A 14667-nucleotide genomic window follows, 5' to 3' on the forward strand; every position below is an offset into this window, starting at 1 on the left:
TTTTGTTTAAAAAATACATCATGAGCATTTTGTGTTGCAAACCTTAAGCATGGGGCATAGAAACACAGGTGACTTTTTTAAGTTGAGAGCTAAAAATCTAATTTGTTTCAATTTTATACAATTTTTAAAATCAGGCGTAAGAAGACTGGGCATGATGTAGATTTTTTAATTACCAGCCCAGGATCAACAGAGGATGAAGAGCAACTTTTGCCTAAAGTGATAAACTTATGGGAAAAAAAGGTAAGAAGAAAGATCATAAGTAGATGTTTGGACACTCAAGAATTATATCAATACCGTTGAATCTGGCACACTATTGACCTTCTAAATGTGTAATGATCATCTAACTGATTCTCAGTTGTTTGCAACAGCTTACACAGTGCCAGTGACATGCAGTGAGACTTACCTGCTTTGGGTCCTAGAGTCCGGGCTGTGAGCTTGTGTATACACACTCGTCCTATTACCAAAGGGGCCGAGGGCGGCTTGTCTCTGTGTTGGACGTGCAGAGGCATCAGAGCCCTAAACAAAACGAACAGCGTGTGCTGAGAAGACCTGGGAGGTGTGAACCAGGGTAGAGCAAGCTTAGGGGTGGGGCTAAGACTAGGATAAAATCAGCCCAAGACGTGTCGGGGCTGCCTTGAACTCTATGTTGGTCAATAACCACCTTGACTTTGTGCTGAGATGGGAAGAAGTGAGCTAATGAGGGCAAGCTGGGCCCAGCAGAGGTCATGGCTCAGGAGCCCCCACCCACTGAGATCAGGTTTGCCCCGGGCCGTATATTGCCCGGTGGAGGGAACTAAGGATGACCCTGCGGCCAGAGCCACCTGCAGGGCCCTGACTCCTGCCCAACTCCAGTGAGAGCACTGAGGAGACCAGAGGTCCCTTCCCTAGGAACCCGTAGGCCTGGATGACTTGAGGAGGCTGGGGCTGGTGTTTTTCCAGCACAGCTTCATTTTTCCTGAGTGATTTAGCATCTTCTGGGTGTGGACAAATCTCCCTGACACACAGGAGAAAGACGATCTCAGATACAGTTAGTCTAAGAAACACACAACCCTGGTGCCCGGAGTACCAGAATTGAAGACCCAACTTTGGAACCAGATCCAAATTCACCCACGAGGCCCCTCTCTCTCTCAGGAGTGGGGATCCAGACGGCCAGGAGCTCTGAGAGTGAACATCATAGGCTGAGCCAGGGGAATGCCAGACGAGAAAGAGTCAGCCGAACCTAGGCTGGCCCTACTTCTCCGCTCGAGCAGGAAAGCTGAAAGATTCTCATGGACAGAGAGCATCCTGAGGGCCTCTGCCAGCCACGGCCTGGGTGGAGAGAGGGCTGCCTGGACCCCCATCCGGGGCTCTGGCAAGACTGGACCTATTCGACCTTGGTTTACAGTCACCACCGTCCCCGTGCTCTGAGACTGTCCCAGCCCGACATGGGATGGGGTTGCGAGATGGGGACAAGGAGCCTCATTTTCCTTGGTCTTTCTTTGGCCGCCAGGCAGCCATACTGCTGGTCCCCAAGCAAAGAGATGGGCAGACACTGGTGGAGGCAGAGGTTAAGCACGTGGGTTTTAGATTTGGGATTTTAAAAGCACAACCCTGCCATTTACTGGCTGAAGGAGCTGGGACTCTTTCCTAGCTTCTCTTTCCTCATCTGTGAAACAGGGATAGCAAGCCTCTCTCATTTGTTAATTGGAGGATTAACTGAGAGAATTAGATAAGCCATTTGGTGCAGGGCTTGATAAATGCCTATTAAACAGTGACTGTAGTCATGATCTCTCCTGCACGACTGTATATTGAACTCTGCCGGAGAGCCAGGCACTGCTCCGGGTGAGGGGACCCAGGGGGAGAACGCGAGCGGCTGCTCCCCTTCCCTTGCTGACAACCAGGCACCAACTCTGTCCACACCCCTGCAGCCCCACGCCTGCCCCCAACACCTCGGCTGTGAATCATGGTTAACTTCCGCCTCTACCTCACTCCCCACCCTTGCCTTTCTTACCAGAATCTGCACTTTCCAGATTAAGATGATTATATCTCATGCAGGCACACTTGAGCACATGCTTACAGGACACACGCATATACACATACGATGTTTTGAAACACTTGCAGAACGAATGAACAGCCAATGGGTATGGTTTTCAGTTGCCTATCAGGTGAATCTACATGTGGTCCTTGTAGAAGACCTCTCCGTGGGAGAAAGGGAGGAAAAGAGCTTGGAAATACTGATCTTGGGGGGTGGGTGCCATCCAGAAGACTCCACTGGCCACCAGCAATTCACCCCAAAGAGGGGAGGGCTGGCTGGGTGTAGTTTGGGTTCATGCCTGGTGGGTGGCCCGTCTATGACCAGTCAAAGTGTCACCACCACGTGGCAATAGTGCAAACACAGTCTACAACTTTTAGGAAGCCAGCTTTGTGAATTTTTTTAAAGGGGGGAGGGAAGTTGCAAATTTGGCTTCAAAGTAAGCTGTTTTGATATTTTAATTGCTCGCTTTTCAGATTTACATAATTCAAATTGACATGAAAGGCTGCTATATTGACTAATCTTAGTAAGTTTCATTAAAAAGCAGAATTGTGTCTTCCGGGAGTTGGTTGTTAGATTTGTCTAGGGCAACATCTGCCTCCTGCACCAGAGGCTCTTCCTGACATCAGCGCTCCCCTCCACTGTCCCCCCACTCCCCACCCCTGCTTCAGATGGTGCCGGTTCTTCCTCATACCTTTTCTGGGAGAGGCACTGAAGGGCCGGGTGCTCCCTCTTCTGAGATCAGCAAAAGGAAAAGCATCCCCTCCTCAAAGTGTTGAGTTGAATTGAAACAATGTCTCTTGGGGGTGGGTGTGGATTGCACAGGAAATGCCAAGTGCTTCGAATAACAATAGCAAATGGAACTAGTGATGCTCCAGGTGTGGCCCCTAGATCAGAAGTATCAGCACCACCTGGGAACTTATTAGAAATGCAAATTCATCTCTCCCCGCCCCCGCACGAATCACTCTGGGGACACGACCTCCCAAACCGTGCTTTAACAAACCTTCCAAATGCGTCTGATGATAATATTTGAGAATGTCTGACCTAAAGAATCCGAGAACAAATCATACACCCTAATAGCTATGACTAGATTATTTTCAGGTTATTTGCTCTTTTAGTTGCTACTCAGATTCAGCAGTTAGTTGCATAGTTCTGCCTTTCCCCACCCCACATCTGCCCTGTGCCGTGAGGAAGTCCCACGGAGCAGATACATTGGAGGATGGCAGCTTGCTGGGCGTAACTTTCTGACTAGGCAACGTTCGGTGACGTGCCACCAATTTTGTCTGAGTCTCCAAGGCAGGCAGAGCAACAATCTCAAAATGCTCCCTAGAAAGAGTGAGTCATCAGGCCCCAACGCGGCTGAGCCTCAGCCACAACCTTTTGGGCCAAGTCATCAGTATAATATGGAGGGACACTAAGTCCGAACAACCGCATAGAAACGGCACGGCTTTTTGTTCAAAGTTGGTTTGTACTTAAGGGAGTGCGGCAAGTTTCTGAACACTGGTCTGCCTTCAGACCTTGCGGGAGTAGGTTCTCTGGCAGCTTTGCCATGAAGTGGCCTTGGCTTGGCCCCTCTGATCGCTAAATTCCTCTGCTGCAGAGGGAGTGTCACACCCACTCCTTGGGTCCCTCTGCTATAGTATCACCAGGTGGGCTCACAACGCAAGGACAAAACGCACCCATGTTTTGCTTAAATCTGCAAAGCTTTCTTTAGGGGCGTTCATTAAGAGCCCAATATAAAATCTCTGACCCTCTGCATCAGGGACTCTTCCTGATGTCTTTCTGTTTATTTTCAGGGATTACTTTTATACTGTGACCTTGTGGAGTCGACATTTGAAAAGCTCAAGGTGCCAAGCAGGCAAGTGGATGCTTTAGATCATTTTCAAAAAGGCTTTCTGATTTTAAAATTGCACCATCAGAGAGTGGACAGTGACAAGTCCATCCAACAGGAAGGAAAGACCTGGAAGGCCATCCGTGTGGACCTGGTCATGTGCCCCTACGAGCAATATGCCTTTGCCCTGCTGGGCTGGACTGGCTCCCGGGTAAGCGCTACCTGTATCCGTGGGATGGTCTTAGCTTTCCAGAAGAGGTAGACTGGGTCTACCTGGGTCCAGGGGAGAGGCAATGGCAGTGGGGGTGGGGATGGGGGGAGACGGACAAGGAAGGGGGAGGGAAGTGGCCAGAAATCTCTAAATCAGGGCATTCCACCTGCACATGGTCAAATGAGACAGATGCATTTAGAACAGTTATTCTCAAAATGAGATCCCCTCTGAATTGGGAGATTGGGATTGACATGTATACACTGATGTGTATAAAATGGATGACTAATAAGAAAATAAATAAATAAATAAATTAATAAACATTTAAAAAAATATATGACACACACAAAAAAGAAAGAAGCCAAGACACAAAAGGCCACATATTGTATAAATCCATATGAAATCTCCAGAATTGGTAAATCCATAGAGACAGAAAGTATATCAGTGGTCGCCAGGGGCTAGGTGGACAAGAAAAGGAAGTGACTGCTAACAAGCATGGATTTCTTTTGGGGTGATAAAAATGTTCTGTAATTACAGATTGGTGATAGTTGGACAACTTCATAAATATACCAAAAGCCACTGAATTGTACACTACAAAACAGTAAATTTTACTGTATGTGAACTATACCTCAATTTAAAAAAAGAATACATGAATTAGCACAAAATATGTAGTTAGTGAAACTTACTGATATATTAAATGAAGCATATCTTACGTATTTCATCTGTCACGAAATCTTACCCTTCTAATAAGTCTAAGAAACTTGTTTTTATGATGTAAACATTTTTGTTAAAACTAATGTCACAACTGTCAATCATTTTTACCGTGTCTCAATGTACCTATCAAAACTTTAGATTAAAAAAGACTTTAAGAAGAAGAGTTGCAAATTAAAACAAAACCAAGTACGGATTTTGTGTGTGTGTGTGTGGTACGCGGGCCTCTCACTGTTGTGGCCTCTCCCGTTGCGGAGCACAGGCCCCGGACGTGCAGGCCCAGAGGCCATGGCTCACGGGCCTAGCTGCTCCGCGGCATGTGGGATCTTCCCGGACCGGGGCACGAACCTGTGTCCCTTGCATTGGCAGGCGGACTCTCAACCACTGCGCCACCAGGGAAGCCCCCAAGTACGGATTTATACCAGTTACACGATTCCCTTAGAGTGGCTCATGAATCATTGGTATATTCTGAGCATCGTAAATGATTATGATTACAGACTTATTTACACAAGGTAAAGTTTATAAATCTTTGACTAGGAGTCAAATTTCTAACAAGGAGTCAATGACGGCTAATGTTTTATTTTGTGCCACAACGGTGTCCAAAGCCTAGTATTTCTGCTCTTGCTACATCTCAATTCTATTAATTCCCTTCTGGGGAAAAAAAAAAGACAATTCTACAGGAACTCAGAACAACTGCATGTAATAGCTTAAAATCGTATTAATTCAAATTAATATTACTGGAGGAATGTATGACATTACTACCATAAAATAATAATGTGTGAATTATTGATATACAAAAATAAAATAATCTTCTTATTCCTACTACACAGAGTAATTCATTTTCATTCTAGAGAAGTATACTTAGTTGCCAAGCCAAGAGCCTGCCTACTTCATTCATTAAGTCAACAACTATTGGCTGAGCAGTTATTATGTTCACAATATTATGAGGAATACAAAGATACTGGTCCCCACGCTCAAGGGATTTATAATGTAATACAAAATGGAAGTGGGCAGGTAGTAGAATGTGGGGATGGATTATAAATGTTGAGGATCTTACAGTTTAACCTATAGGTAACAGGGAAACTATTAAATGATCTGAACCATCTACTGAGTTAGACTAGGAGATTAACACAATAGTCTAGCTAGGGATGAGAAAGATCTAAATTAAAGTAATGGCGGGGAAGGACAGATGAAGAAAGACTCTCAAGTCTTATTTAGGTGGTGAAATCAGTAGGACTTGGGTGACTCCATATAGAGGAAGCAATACCATCTAGAAGTTAAGGCTTGCATAGGCTTTGAAAACACACTAAAAAAAAAAAAGAGATCCCCTGACCAGCAGCATCAGTCTTACCTGGGAACAGGTTAGACATGTAAATTCTCACCCCACCTCAGACCTTCTGAATCAGAAACTCTGGGGGAAGAGCCCAGCAATTTGTGTTTGAAAGAACCCTGCAGGTGACACAGCTAAAGTATGAGAACCATGGAAGCAGAGAAAGCAGTCTGGTGGCTAAGGGCACAACTTGGCTCCTCCCAGACCTGGTCACAAGCCCCTGCTCTGACTCTTACCAGTTAGGTGATCTCCGTCAAGTTCCCCATGTCCTCTAAGACTTAGTTTTCCCATCAGGAAAGTCAGGGCAAAAATGCCTCCACCTCCCTGGGTTGCAGAGATCCAGAGAGATGAAGCTGGCAAAGCCCCCAGCACCACGCCAGGCACGGGGCCAGCGCTGGCCGGGTGGCAGCTCCCATCATGTGATATTCATAGACATGGTGCCCGAGATTTGTCCCATTAGCTTGTGCTCCACCCTCCCAGCTAACACCCCACACTGTTTTCCCACGTAGTTGGCTGTTGCTTTGAGTGACATGAGTCGTTAAAGGATTTTACATGATAAATGACGTAGACATTAATTGTCCTCAACCTTGAGTTAAATGTCAGGTGTGTTTGCTTTTGGCCAGAATCATTTCAGCACAGGATCTCCGCACTAGAGCTTCTTACCCTAATCAAAAACGTTGGCTGGCATCTTTCATTCATAAAAATTAGGAAAGCTGATGAAACAATACATCATAAATGCACTTTGTTTGATAGACATACATCTTTGGGAACAGAGTCTGTTGGGAAAGGGGAGAGTTCCAAAAGGAAGTCCAAAGTTATACAAGGTCATGCCAGTCAGGATTCGCTGGCAGAAATGGTTGTTCTTTGTCCACTTTGTTTTTAACATGGGCATCTCTTCAGCACATTTTATTCTCTTTTCTCAGAGTTCTCAGAAATTACTGTTATTGGCTCTGCGGGGCACTAACAGAGCACTAAGCTCTCCCACTTTTTAGCTGGGTGACTTTAAACAAATTATAACCTCTTCAAGTCCTAGTTGCCCCATCTATATTGTGGATAATAGTGGCGCCCACCTCCCAAGTTTGCCATCTGGTTAAATGAGATGCATGTGCTTAAATGTGGTAAGGGTTCAGCAAACGGTAGCTACTTGTGTTCTCATCTTTACGCCCCCGCTTATGTGACCACTGAACACGATATATTTTGTCCCCAGGTGGATACATGTTGGTGGGTGACCAGGTTTAGGTCTGGTCTAAAAGTTTGTAGGTGAGAAATTTAATTTCACCTTTTAACCCAAAGATTTCAGCACCTGGGAAATGTTCTTAAGCCACTTCACCTATTAATCTCACCCCAGTTTGGGGTCATTAACTTACCAGGTTGTCTCGTCTACTAAGCTGACAAAGCTTCCTTTGGATCTTGTGCCCTAAAGATTTCCTGAGTAGGATGCATCCACTGGGACACATTAAGCTGAGGTTTTTCTAGAACCATCCAAGTACAGTGCAATTTCTGGACTGGGTATGGACTTCATTAGTTAAAAAAAACAACCAAAAGAAGCTTTTGTTTTCCTCTGAATCATATTTCTTCAAACTAGATCTGCCGTTTGTCAGCATGACTTTATTGGCTGAGATTCCTTCAAGAGTATTGTCCACGTTTGTGTCAGATGCTAGAGGAGGTACACTCTCTCCTCCGGAAACACATGGACAATGGTGGCTAGATGCCTAGGCTACCCCAGCCTCTTTACTAGCCAAGATGGCTCCCTTTCGCCAACTTTAAAAAGCATCTCTTCCTTAAAATACCTCACTGCCATTTCCCAGAAATTTGTCATAAGAAACATGCATATTTACAAAGACTACACAGTGAATGGCGCCCTCTAGAGTTTTGCAGTGCACAGCTTGCACAACTGCAGCATGCACGGGCCAACCTCTGAAGTGTGTTGTGACCAGTGATACAACCAGACTGTAGTATCACTGCCCCTGCTCAATGTTCAGCTTTCTTTATCTGAAACAAAAGACACCATCCTTGCCCTGCCTATCTCATGGGGTTGTTGAGAGAAACTAAAGAGCTTGTAAAGCAGAAGGCAGAACTGTCCAGGGTAAAGAGCCTGAGCTTTGGGATTCAGGAGTCTGAGTCCTAGCTCTATCATTGGCTGTGTGGCCTTGGGTAAATTACTTTGGCTCTCTGGGCCTCCTGTCTTCATCTGAAAAATGGGGCTAATAACAGTACCAACCTCACGGGATTGTAACGAGGATTAAATTAGACAGCGCCTTCATCTTAACACAATTCTGAGGCTAATTGTATACTTAATACTTTTCTCTTAGAAGTATTGTTAGACGCTTTTAGAAGCTGTTAAATACTAGCGATAATAGAGTAGATCATAAATTAATATAAAGCAAGAAATCAGCCCAGCACCCAGCACAGGGTAATCTCTCCGTAAACATTAACTAGGATATCATTGCCTGGATTATGACCACAGCTGTTCTGACTGGTCTCTTGCCCCCTACAGCCGAGTGATCCTGTCATAACATAAGTCAGATCGGGTCACTCTCCCGCTCCAAACCTGGCAGGGGCTCTGCATTCAACGCAGAGTAAAGGCCTTCCAGTGGCCACGAGGCCCTGCGTGGTCTCCCCACCCCCTCATCTCTCTGAACTCCTCCCCATTGCTCTCTCCCTAAGCAGCCAGGCTCGCCCCTCCCTAAGGCCTCTGTTCTAGCTGTTCTCTCTACACGGTGTGCTCTTCCCAGAGTCCACTTGGCTAGCTCCTTCACCTCGGGCAAGTCCTTGCTCAGATCCTACCTCCTTTATGAGGCCTGCGCTGTACACAGCATGACCTTTTAACATATCATGTAATTTACTTATGCTGTTACTGCGTCTTATTTGTGTCCCCTGTTGAATCCAAGCCTCACCAAGGCAGACATCATTGTTTTGTTCTCTGTTATATTCCAAGCATCCAGAACACACCTGTCACATAGTAGGTGCTCAATAAATATTGGTTGAGGCAATATTATTACCCTCCAAATGGGAGACATCATTATAATTCCTAACAGAATATGGAAAAATGCTCCTGAGGATTTATCAGAGGAGTCCAGGCATAGATCTCTCACCACACAGAACTGGGGAGCCAAGGGGGGCTTCTCACTGCACCTGTTACCCCATCCTCTCCAGCATCCCCCCACGACCAGCCATTGCTCTAAGTGCTGGGGGGACTGCAGGCAAGTGGCCCAGGGCTGTAGGAGGCCGTGTGCTAAGCAACACTCTTGTACTTTCACAGACCAGCAGCTACTGCACCCAGAATCTGCTTCACCCTGATTCTTCCACAGCCATAGTTTCTCCTCCACTCCCTTATAAAGAACTTCTGGCTGGAAAGTCTGTCTTCACACACCCAGGTGAGGAAGGGCAGTTCCCAGTCTCCGCCAGCTTTCCCATACTTGCCACTAGAGGGCGCAATGATTCCATCCTTGCTCCCTAATCCCACATGGAAAGGACAAAATTTCTAGATCTGTGCTTCTTAGGAAAATTAACCTCAACGACAACTTCATTCATTGTCCTCCTTTTCCAGGGTTTCCCTGTCCTCTATCTAAGGCTTCAGGTTTTGCCTCCTGGAGCCTCCGAGCCCACCCTGATCATAGGAGTTGCTACTCTGGGGCAGGTGGCTCAGACCATCAGTTTTACAGAATCTCGTATGAGAGGATGTTACAGCCAGAGGGGACCTTACTCATGCACTTCCTCCACCCTCCTGTTTGACCAACCGAGATTCAGAGAGGCTGGGTGACTTGCAGAGAGATGCACAGCCAGACAGGAACAAAATCCATGCTGGAATCTGGGTCTCCTAACTCCTCATCCTCTTTTATATTAGTGATATTCCAAATAAAAAACAACACCATGTATTATTTATCCAGCATTTACTCTGGACCAGGTATTATTTTGGACACAATCCTCACAATCCTCATTTAGTCATTCAACAAATATTTGCTGTACATCTCCTATGTGCCAGGCATCATTTGAGGAGGAAATATGGTTATGAACAGAACAAATCAGGTTCCTTTTTTCACAGAGCTTACAGTCTAGTGTGTGCATGTGAGCATGGAGCTTTGTCATCGTAGACTATTGCCCTGGGGGAGAAAATTGCTTGGAGAATGTTTAGTGGAGATAGACATTTCGTTACAGTAAGTCCTCTACATACTAACCTTCAAACTGCGTACTTTCAAAGATGCAAACGTGCATCTGGTTCCAGCAAGGAACCAGAACCTGTGCCATCAACGTCAGGCATGAGTGAAATTGCAGCTTGCCCTCTGTCTTCTATTGCTGACAATCCTTCAGCTCTACCATCTCCCACTCCTCTCCCCACTCTAGTCAGTAACGCTTCTTGCCTGTTCACTCGATGCCAGCCCCTGTGTGCCAGCTGTTGTACTGTACTACTGTACTTTTCAAGGTACTGTACTGTAAGATTTTAAATGTTTTATTTTTTGTGTTTGTTTTTTATGTATTATTTATGTGAAACGTATTATAAACCTATTACAGTACAGTACTGTATAGCCGATGGTGTTAGTTGTGTACCTAGGCTAACTTTGCTGGACTTACCGAACAAATTGGACTTACGAATGTGCTCTCGGAACGGAACTCGTTTGTATATAGGGGACTTCCTGTATAGGGATTTAAATATCTCTAAACACATAATACTGAAGACATTCTAGACTTGATAGTAATTTATTTATTTATTTATTTATTTTTAAAAATTTATTTATGTATTTGGTTGCACTTGTTCTTAGTTGCGGCAGGCGGGCTCCCTAGTTGCAGCACGTGGGCTCCTTAGATGTGGCATGCATGATCTAGTTCCCTGACCAGGGATCGAAGCCAGGCCCCCTGCATTGGGAGCACAGAGTCTTTTTTTTTTGTGGTACGCGGGCCTCTCACTGTTGTGGCCTCTCCCGTTGCGGAGCACAGGCTCTGGACGCGCAGGCTCAGCGGCCATGGCTCACGGGCCCAGCCGCTCCGCGGCATGTGGGATCCTCCCAGACCGGGGCACGAACCCGTGTCCCCTGCATCGGCAGGCGGATTCTCAACCACCGCGCCACCAGGGAAGCCCTGGTGTCCCCTGCATCGGCAGGCGGACTCTCAACCACTGCGCCACCAGGGAAGCCCGGGAGCGCAGAGTCTTAACCACTGTGCTACCAGGGAAGTCCTGATAGTAATTTATTTTAATTATTTCTTATCCAGCAGTTTGAGAGAGACCTCCGGCGCTATGCTACACACGACCGGAAGATGATGCTGGATAACCACGCTCTATATGACAAGACCAAGGTGGAGCTGTCTCCCTGAGATGGGCCTCTTTGATCCTCATCACCAAGGCTGGCTCCCTGAGTGCTTTTCCAGAACTAATTTTAGTGTCCAGGTTCAGTTTCCTTTGCCCCGAGTGCCCTGTCCCCACAGATCACAGCTGAGGGCAGCTGGAAAGATCCTGATGGAAGCATAGCCCCCACCTGGCCCAGAATGCACCTCAGAGGCTTTGGTCTCAAAGATGATGGGCTAGTTGGGCCCCTAGAACCAGTCCAACAGTGAATATTAATTGAGTTTGGTATATCCTTGGTTTTTGCAATGAGTAACTCCAAAGAAAACCAAGGATCCCCCCAAATCACAAATATCACTCAAGTACCCCTCAGATGCAGTGAGAATTAGCATTTTGAGTGATCATATAGGTCATTAATGAGAGTCCACTGCAAGGAGAGCAACAGAGCTGCCCTGAGATGTAGATGAGCAGTCAGCTAGACTCATACACCAGCTGAGACTCACTTGGTATGCTAGCCTTGCAGTAGTCCAAATGCTGCCTCAGCAAAATGATAGATTACTGTATGAATTAGGAAGAGTTAAATATTCAACTAAGTCCACAAGTACCAAGATCTACTCTTCCTACGGTGATCAAAGGCACTAAACTAAGCTCTGAGGAGGAAGAAGACACAAAATAACTAGAAGTAATGGCTTTTACCCTTTAGGAGCTTATAGTCTAAATGAGGTGTATTTAGTTAGAGCTGTCTCACAAGTGTCAGAAACCCAATACAAAATGGAAATGGCAAAAAAAGAAAAGAAAGAAAAGAATTTGGCTTATATACTGTAGCATCTGGGATAACATGGACTCCAGGTGTGGCTGTATCAAGGTGATCATGCAAATTTCCCTCAGTGTTTGTTTCACTCTCAGGCAGCGTTTTCCTATGAATTCCATCCTTCTAGCTTAGCTACCCCTTCAGAAAAGAGCTTCTTTCCTAATAGTTCCGGCAAGAGCCCTAGCTGATGTTCACTGGCCAGGCCTGGGCCATGTGCCAATCCCTGAACCCTTTTCCGTGGCTCTTATTGGCCAGGCTTGGGTCATGTGCCCCTCCTTGGAGGTGGGATTAGCCCCACCTGACCCTCAGAGACTGAGAGTAGGAGGGGTGGTTTCCCAAAGAAAAATCAAGGTGCTGCTGTCATAAGAGAGGGCTGTGGATGCTGGCAGGAAAGCCTCAGTTGTCTAGCATGTGAGTGGAGACAGCTTCACATAACACGATGTAGGAAGACTTACAAATTGACACGTAACAAATAGTTCAGCATAAGTGAGTGCCTCCTACAGGCCCAACGCTGTGGTATAACAAGAAGGGCTGGAGGAGAAGTGGTGCTTGCTCTAACAGAGATCATGGGGTGGGAACCTGGTGGGAGCGGGGCAGGTGTGGAAGGCGAGGAGGAGGACCCAGCATACACAAGTATCCTATAATCACCGCTCCTCCTTACCAATGGCAGCAGTACATAATTCTGACTGCACAGGAGAATTTCCCAGACCCCTTAAACAGATGGATGACAAGACCTCTCCTGAGCTTCTGATTTCATTGGACTGGGGTATAGCTCAGTTTTCAACATTTTTAAAAAAAACTCCTTCAGGTAGTTCTAATGAACAACTGTGGTTAAGAACTACAGATCCGTAGGAAAAATACCAAATGCCTCTAGCTGAATATTTAAGGCTGTCATAATTTTACCTTAATTTATTAAGTTTTGGGGGGTGGGAAAATACAAAAATTACAGAAGTCAGGTAAGATGAATTTTTATCCTCAGAAGCAGGGTAATGTGTTTTGGCAGTAATTTATTTTGACAAAACAGCTTTACAAGTAATATTTTCACTATGTCCGCACTGAGATGCTTAACAAAAATATCTGAATGCACATATGTCTTGTTATGCTTTCAGAGGATATTTCTCAAAGCAGAAAGTGAAGAAGAAATTTTTGCACATCTGGGATTGGATTACATCGAACCATGGGAAAGAAATGCTTAGGAAAAAGTTGTCGACTTCTTTTCTGTCTTGTTTTTTTTTCAGGTTAGATAAATTATGCTTCATATTATAATGAAAGATGCCTTAGGAAAGTTTGGGATTCTTTAAGTCTTACTGAAATGCAGATTGCTTCTAGAAATAAATAGTTTGGGAAAACATGATCATGCCCCACCTGGTAATGGGTTATGCTCTAATAAGCCATTTGTGGGACTGTTACTTAGAATTCACAATGCATTTTCCACAAAAACAGTGTTGTAATTGGTGGCTTGTTCTCAGGAAAGCTCATCAAAGCCCACTTTGCCCACAATGTAGCTGAAATACTGTATATTTCCAATAAAAATAGGAGAAAACAAGATGGTGGAGTCTTTTTTATTCACTCAAATATTTTAAACTATTCTTAAACAAAAATGTAACAAAATGAAAGAATAAAGAGTTGCAGGTTTACCTTGAGGGGCGAAACAGGTTTAATCGGAAGATCAGAGATTCTAGAGGGGGTTGTGGGTCCCTCCTGGAGCTTTTGGAGGAGGGGGACTGAGGCCGGAATCTCAGCTCAGGTCAAAGCCTGCTCCTCCCCTGTCACCTGGAGCTGTGTCCCTTGGTGTCCTGGCACAAGGCCACATATGGGATGTATTCTCACTGCTTTCACTCAGAAGGAAGCACAATTTCCTAAACCACCATCTCTGAGTCTCTCTCAGGGAGACGATCTCTCTTGCTCTCTTCATCTTAGGGCACCCAAGGGAACGGAGGCAGCCTTTGGAACTCCCAGGCTGCAGACCCATTTGGACGTCATGCCTTCTCTAGGAAGGCATCGACTCCATGCCTTGAAGAGACCCAAAAGGCCATCTGTTCCAGCTGCTTCTGTGTCCTCAGCCTGCTGGAGAGCTGGGAGGCCTCACAATGATCCTTGCCCTTTCCTTCCAGCCCCCTCAGAGGAGAGGAGACGGAGGAGATCCAGGACCCCATAGAGAAGCTTGATGCCCCGCTCTGGGCACAGGGAAGGAGCCTCCTTCCTTTCCTGGTGCTGGAACCTGGAGGTTGGGTGTGTATCAGCTAGTATTGCCCCAAATTCAAACTATCCCCAAACTCAGTGGCTTAAAGCAGCACAGATCTGCACACAGCCTGGGTGTTTGGCTGAGCTAGGCGGGGCTCTGCTCCTTGGGTCCATCCTCCTCCTGCTGGGACCTGAGGGCTAACCTGGCCCTCTCCTTCTCACGATGACAGCAGAGACAAGAGAGCAAGCAAACCCCAGCGTGCATGTGCTTTTCAAGACTCTTTCCATGTCTGTTAATATCCA

The 14667-nt window shown here is 45.9% G+C and overlaps 1 protein-coding gene across 1 annotated transcript in view; it reads left to right on the plus strand.

Moving 5' to 3' along the window:
- The window catches only part of DNTT (DNA nucleotidylexotransferase), a 36167-nt gene extending 22449 nt beyond the window's left edge, over positions 1-13718 (plus strand). Inside the window, exons 8-11 of the mRNA XM_007117898.2 lie at positions 135-240; positions 3808-4053; positions 11300-11383; positions 13290-13718. Of these exons, the coding sequence (XP_007117960.2) occupies positions 135-240; positions 3808-4053; positions 11300-11383; positions 13290-13376 (523 nt within the window). The 3' untranslated portion in view covers positions 13377-13718. The remainder of the gene's footprint in view (positions 1-134; positions 241-3807; positions 4054-11299; positions 11384-13289) is intronic.
- Positions 13719-14667: the final 949 nt, after the last annotated feature.

The sequence above is a fragment of the Physeter macrocephalus genome, chromosome 20 (assembly GCF_002837175.3).
Source record: "Physeter macrocephalus isolate SW-GA chromosome 20, ASM283717v5, whole genome shotgun sequence".
In the NCBI taxonomy this organism is placed as follows: domain Eukaryota; kingdom Metazoa; phylum Chordata; class Mammalia; order Artiodactyla; family Physeteridae; genus Physeter; species Physeter macrocephalus.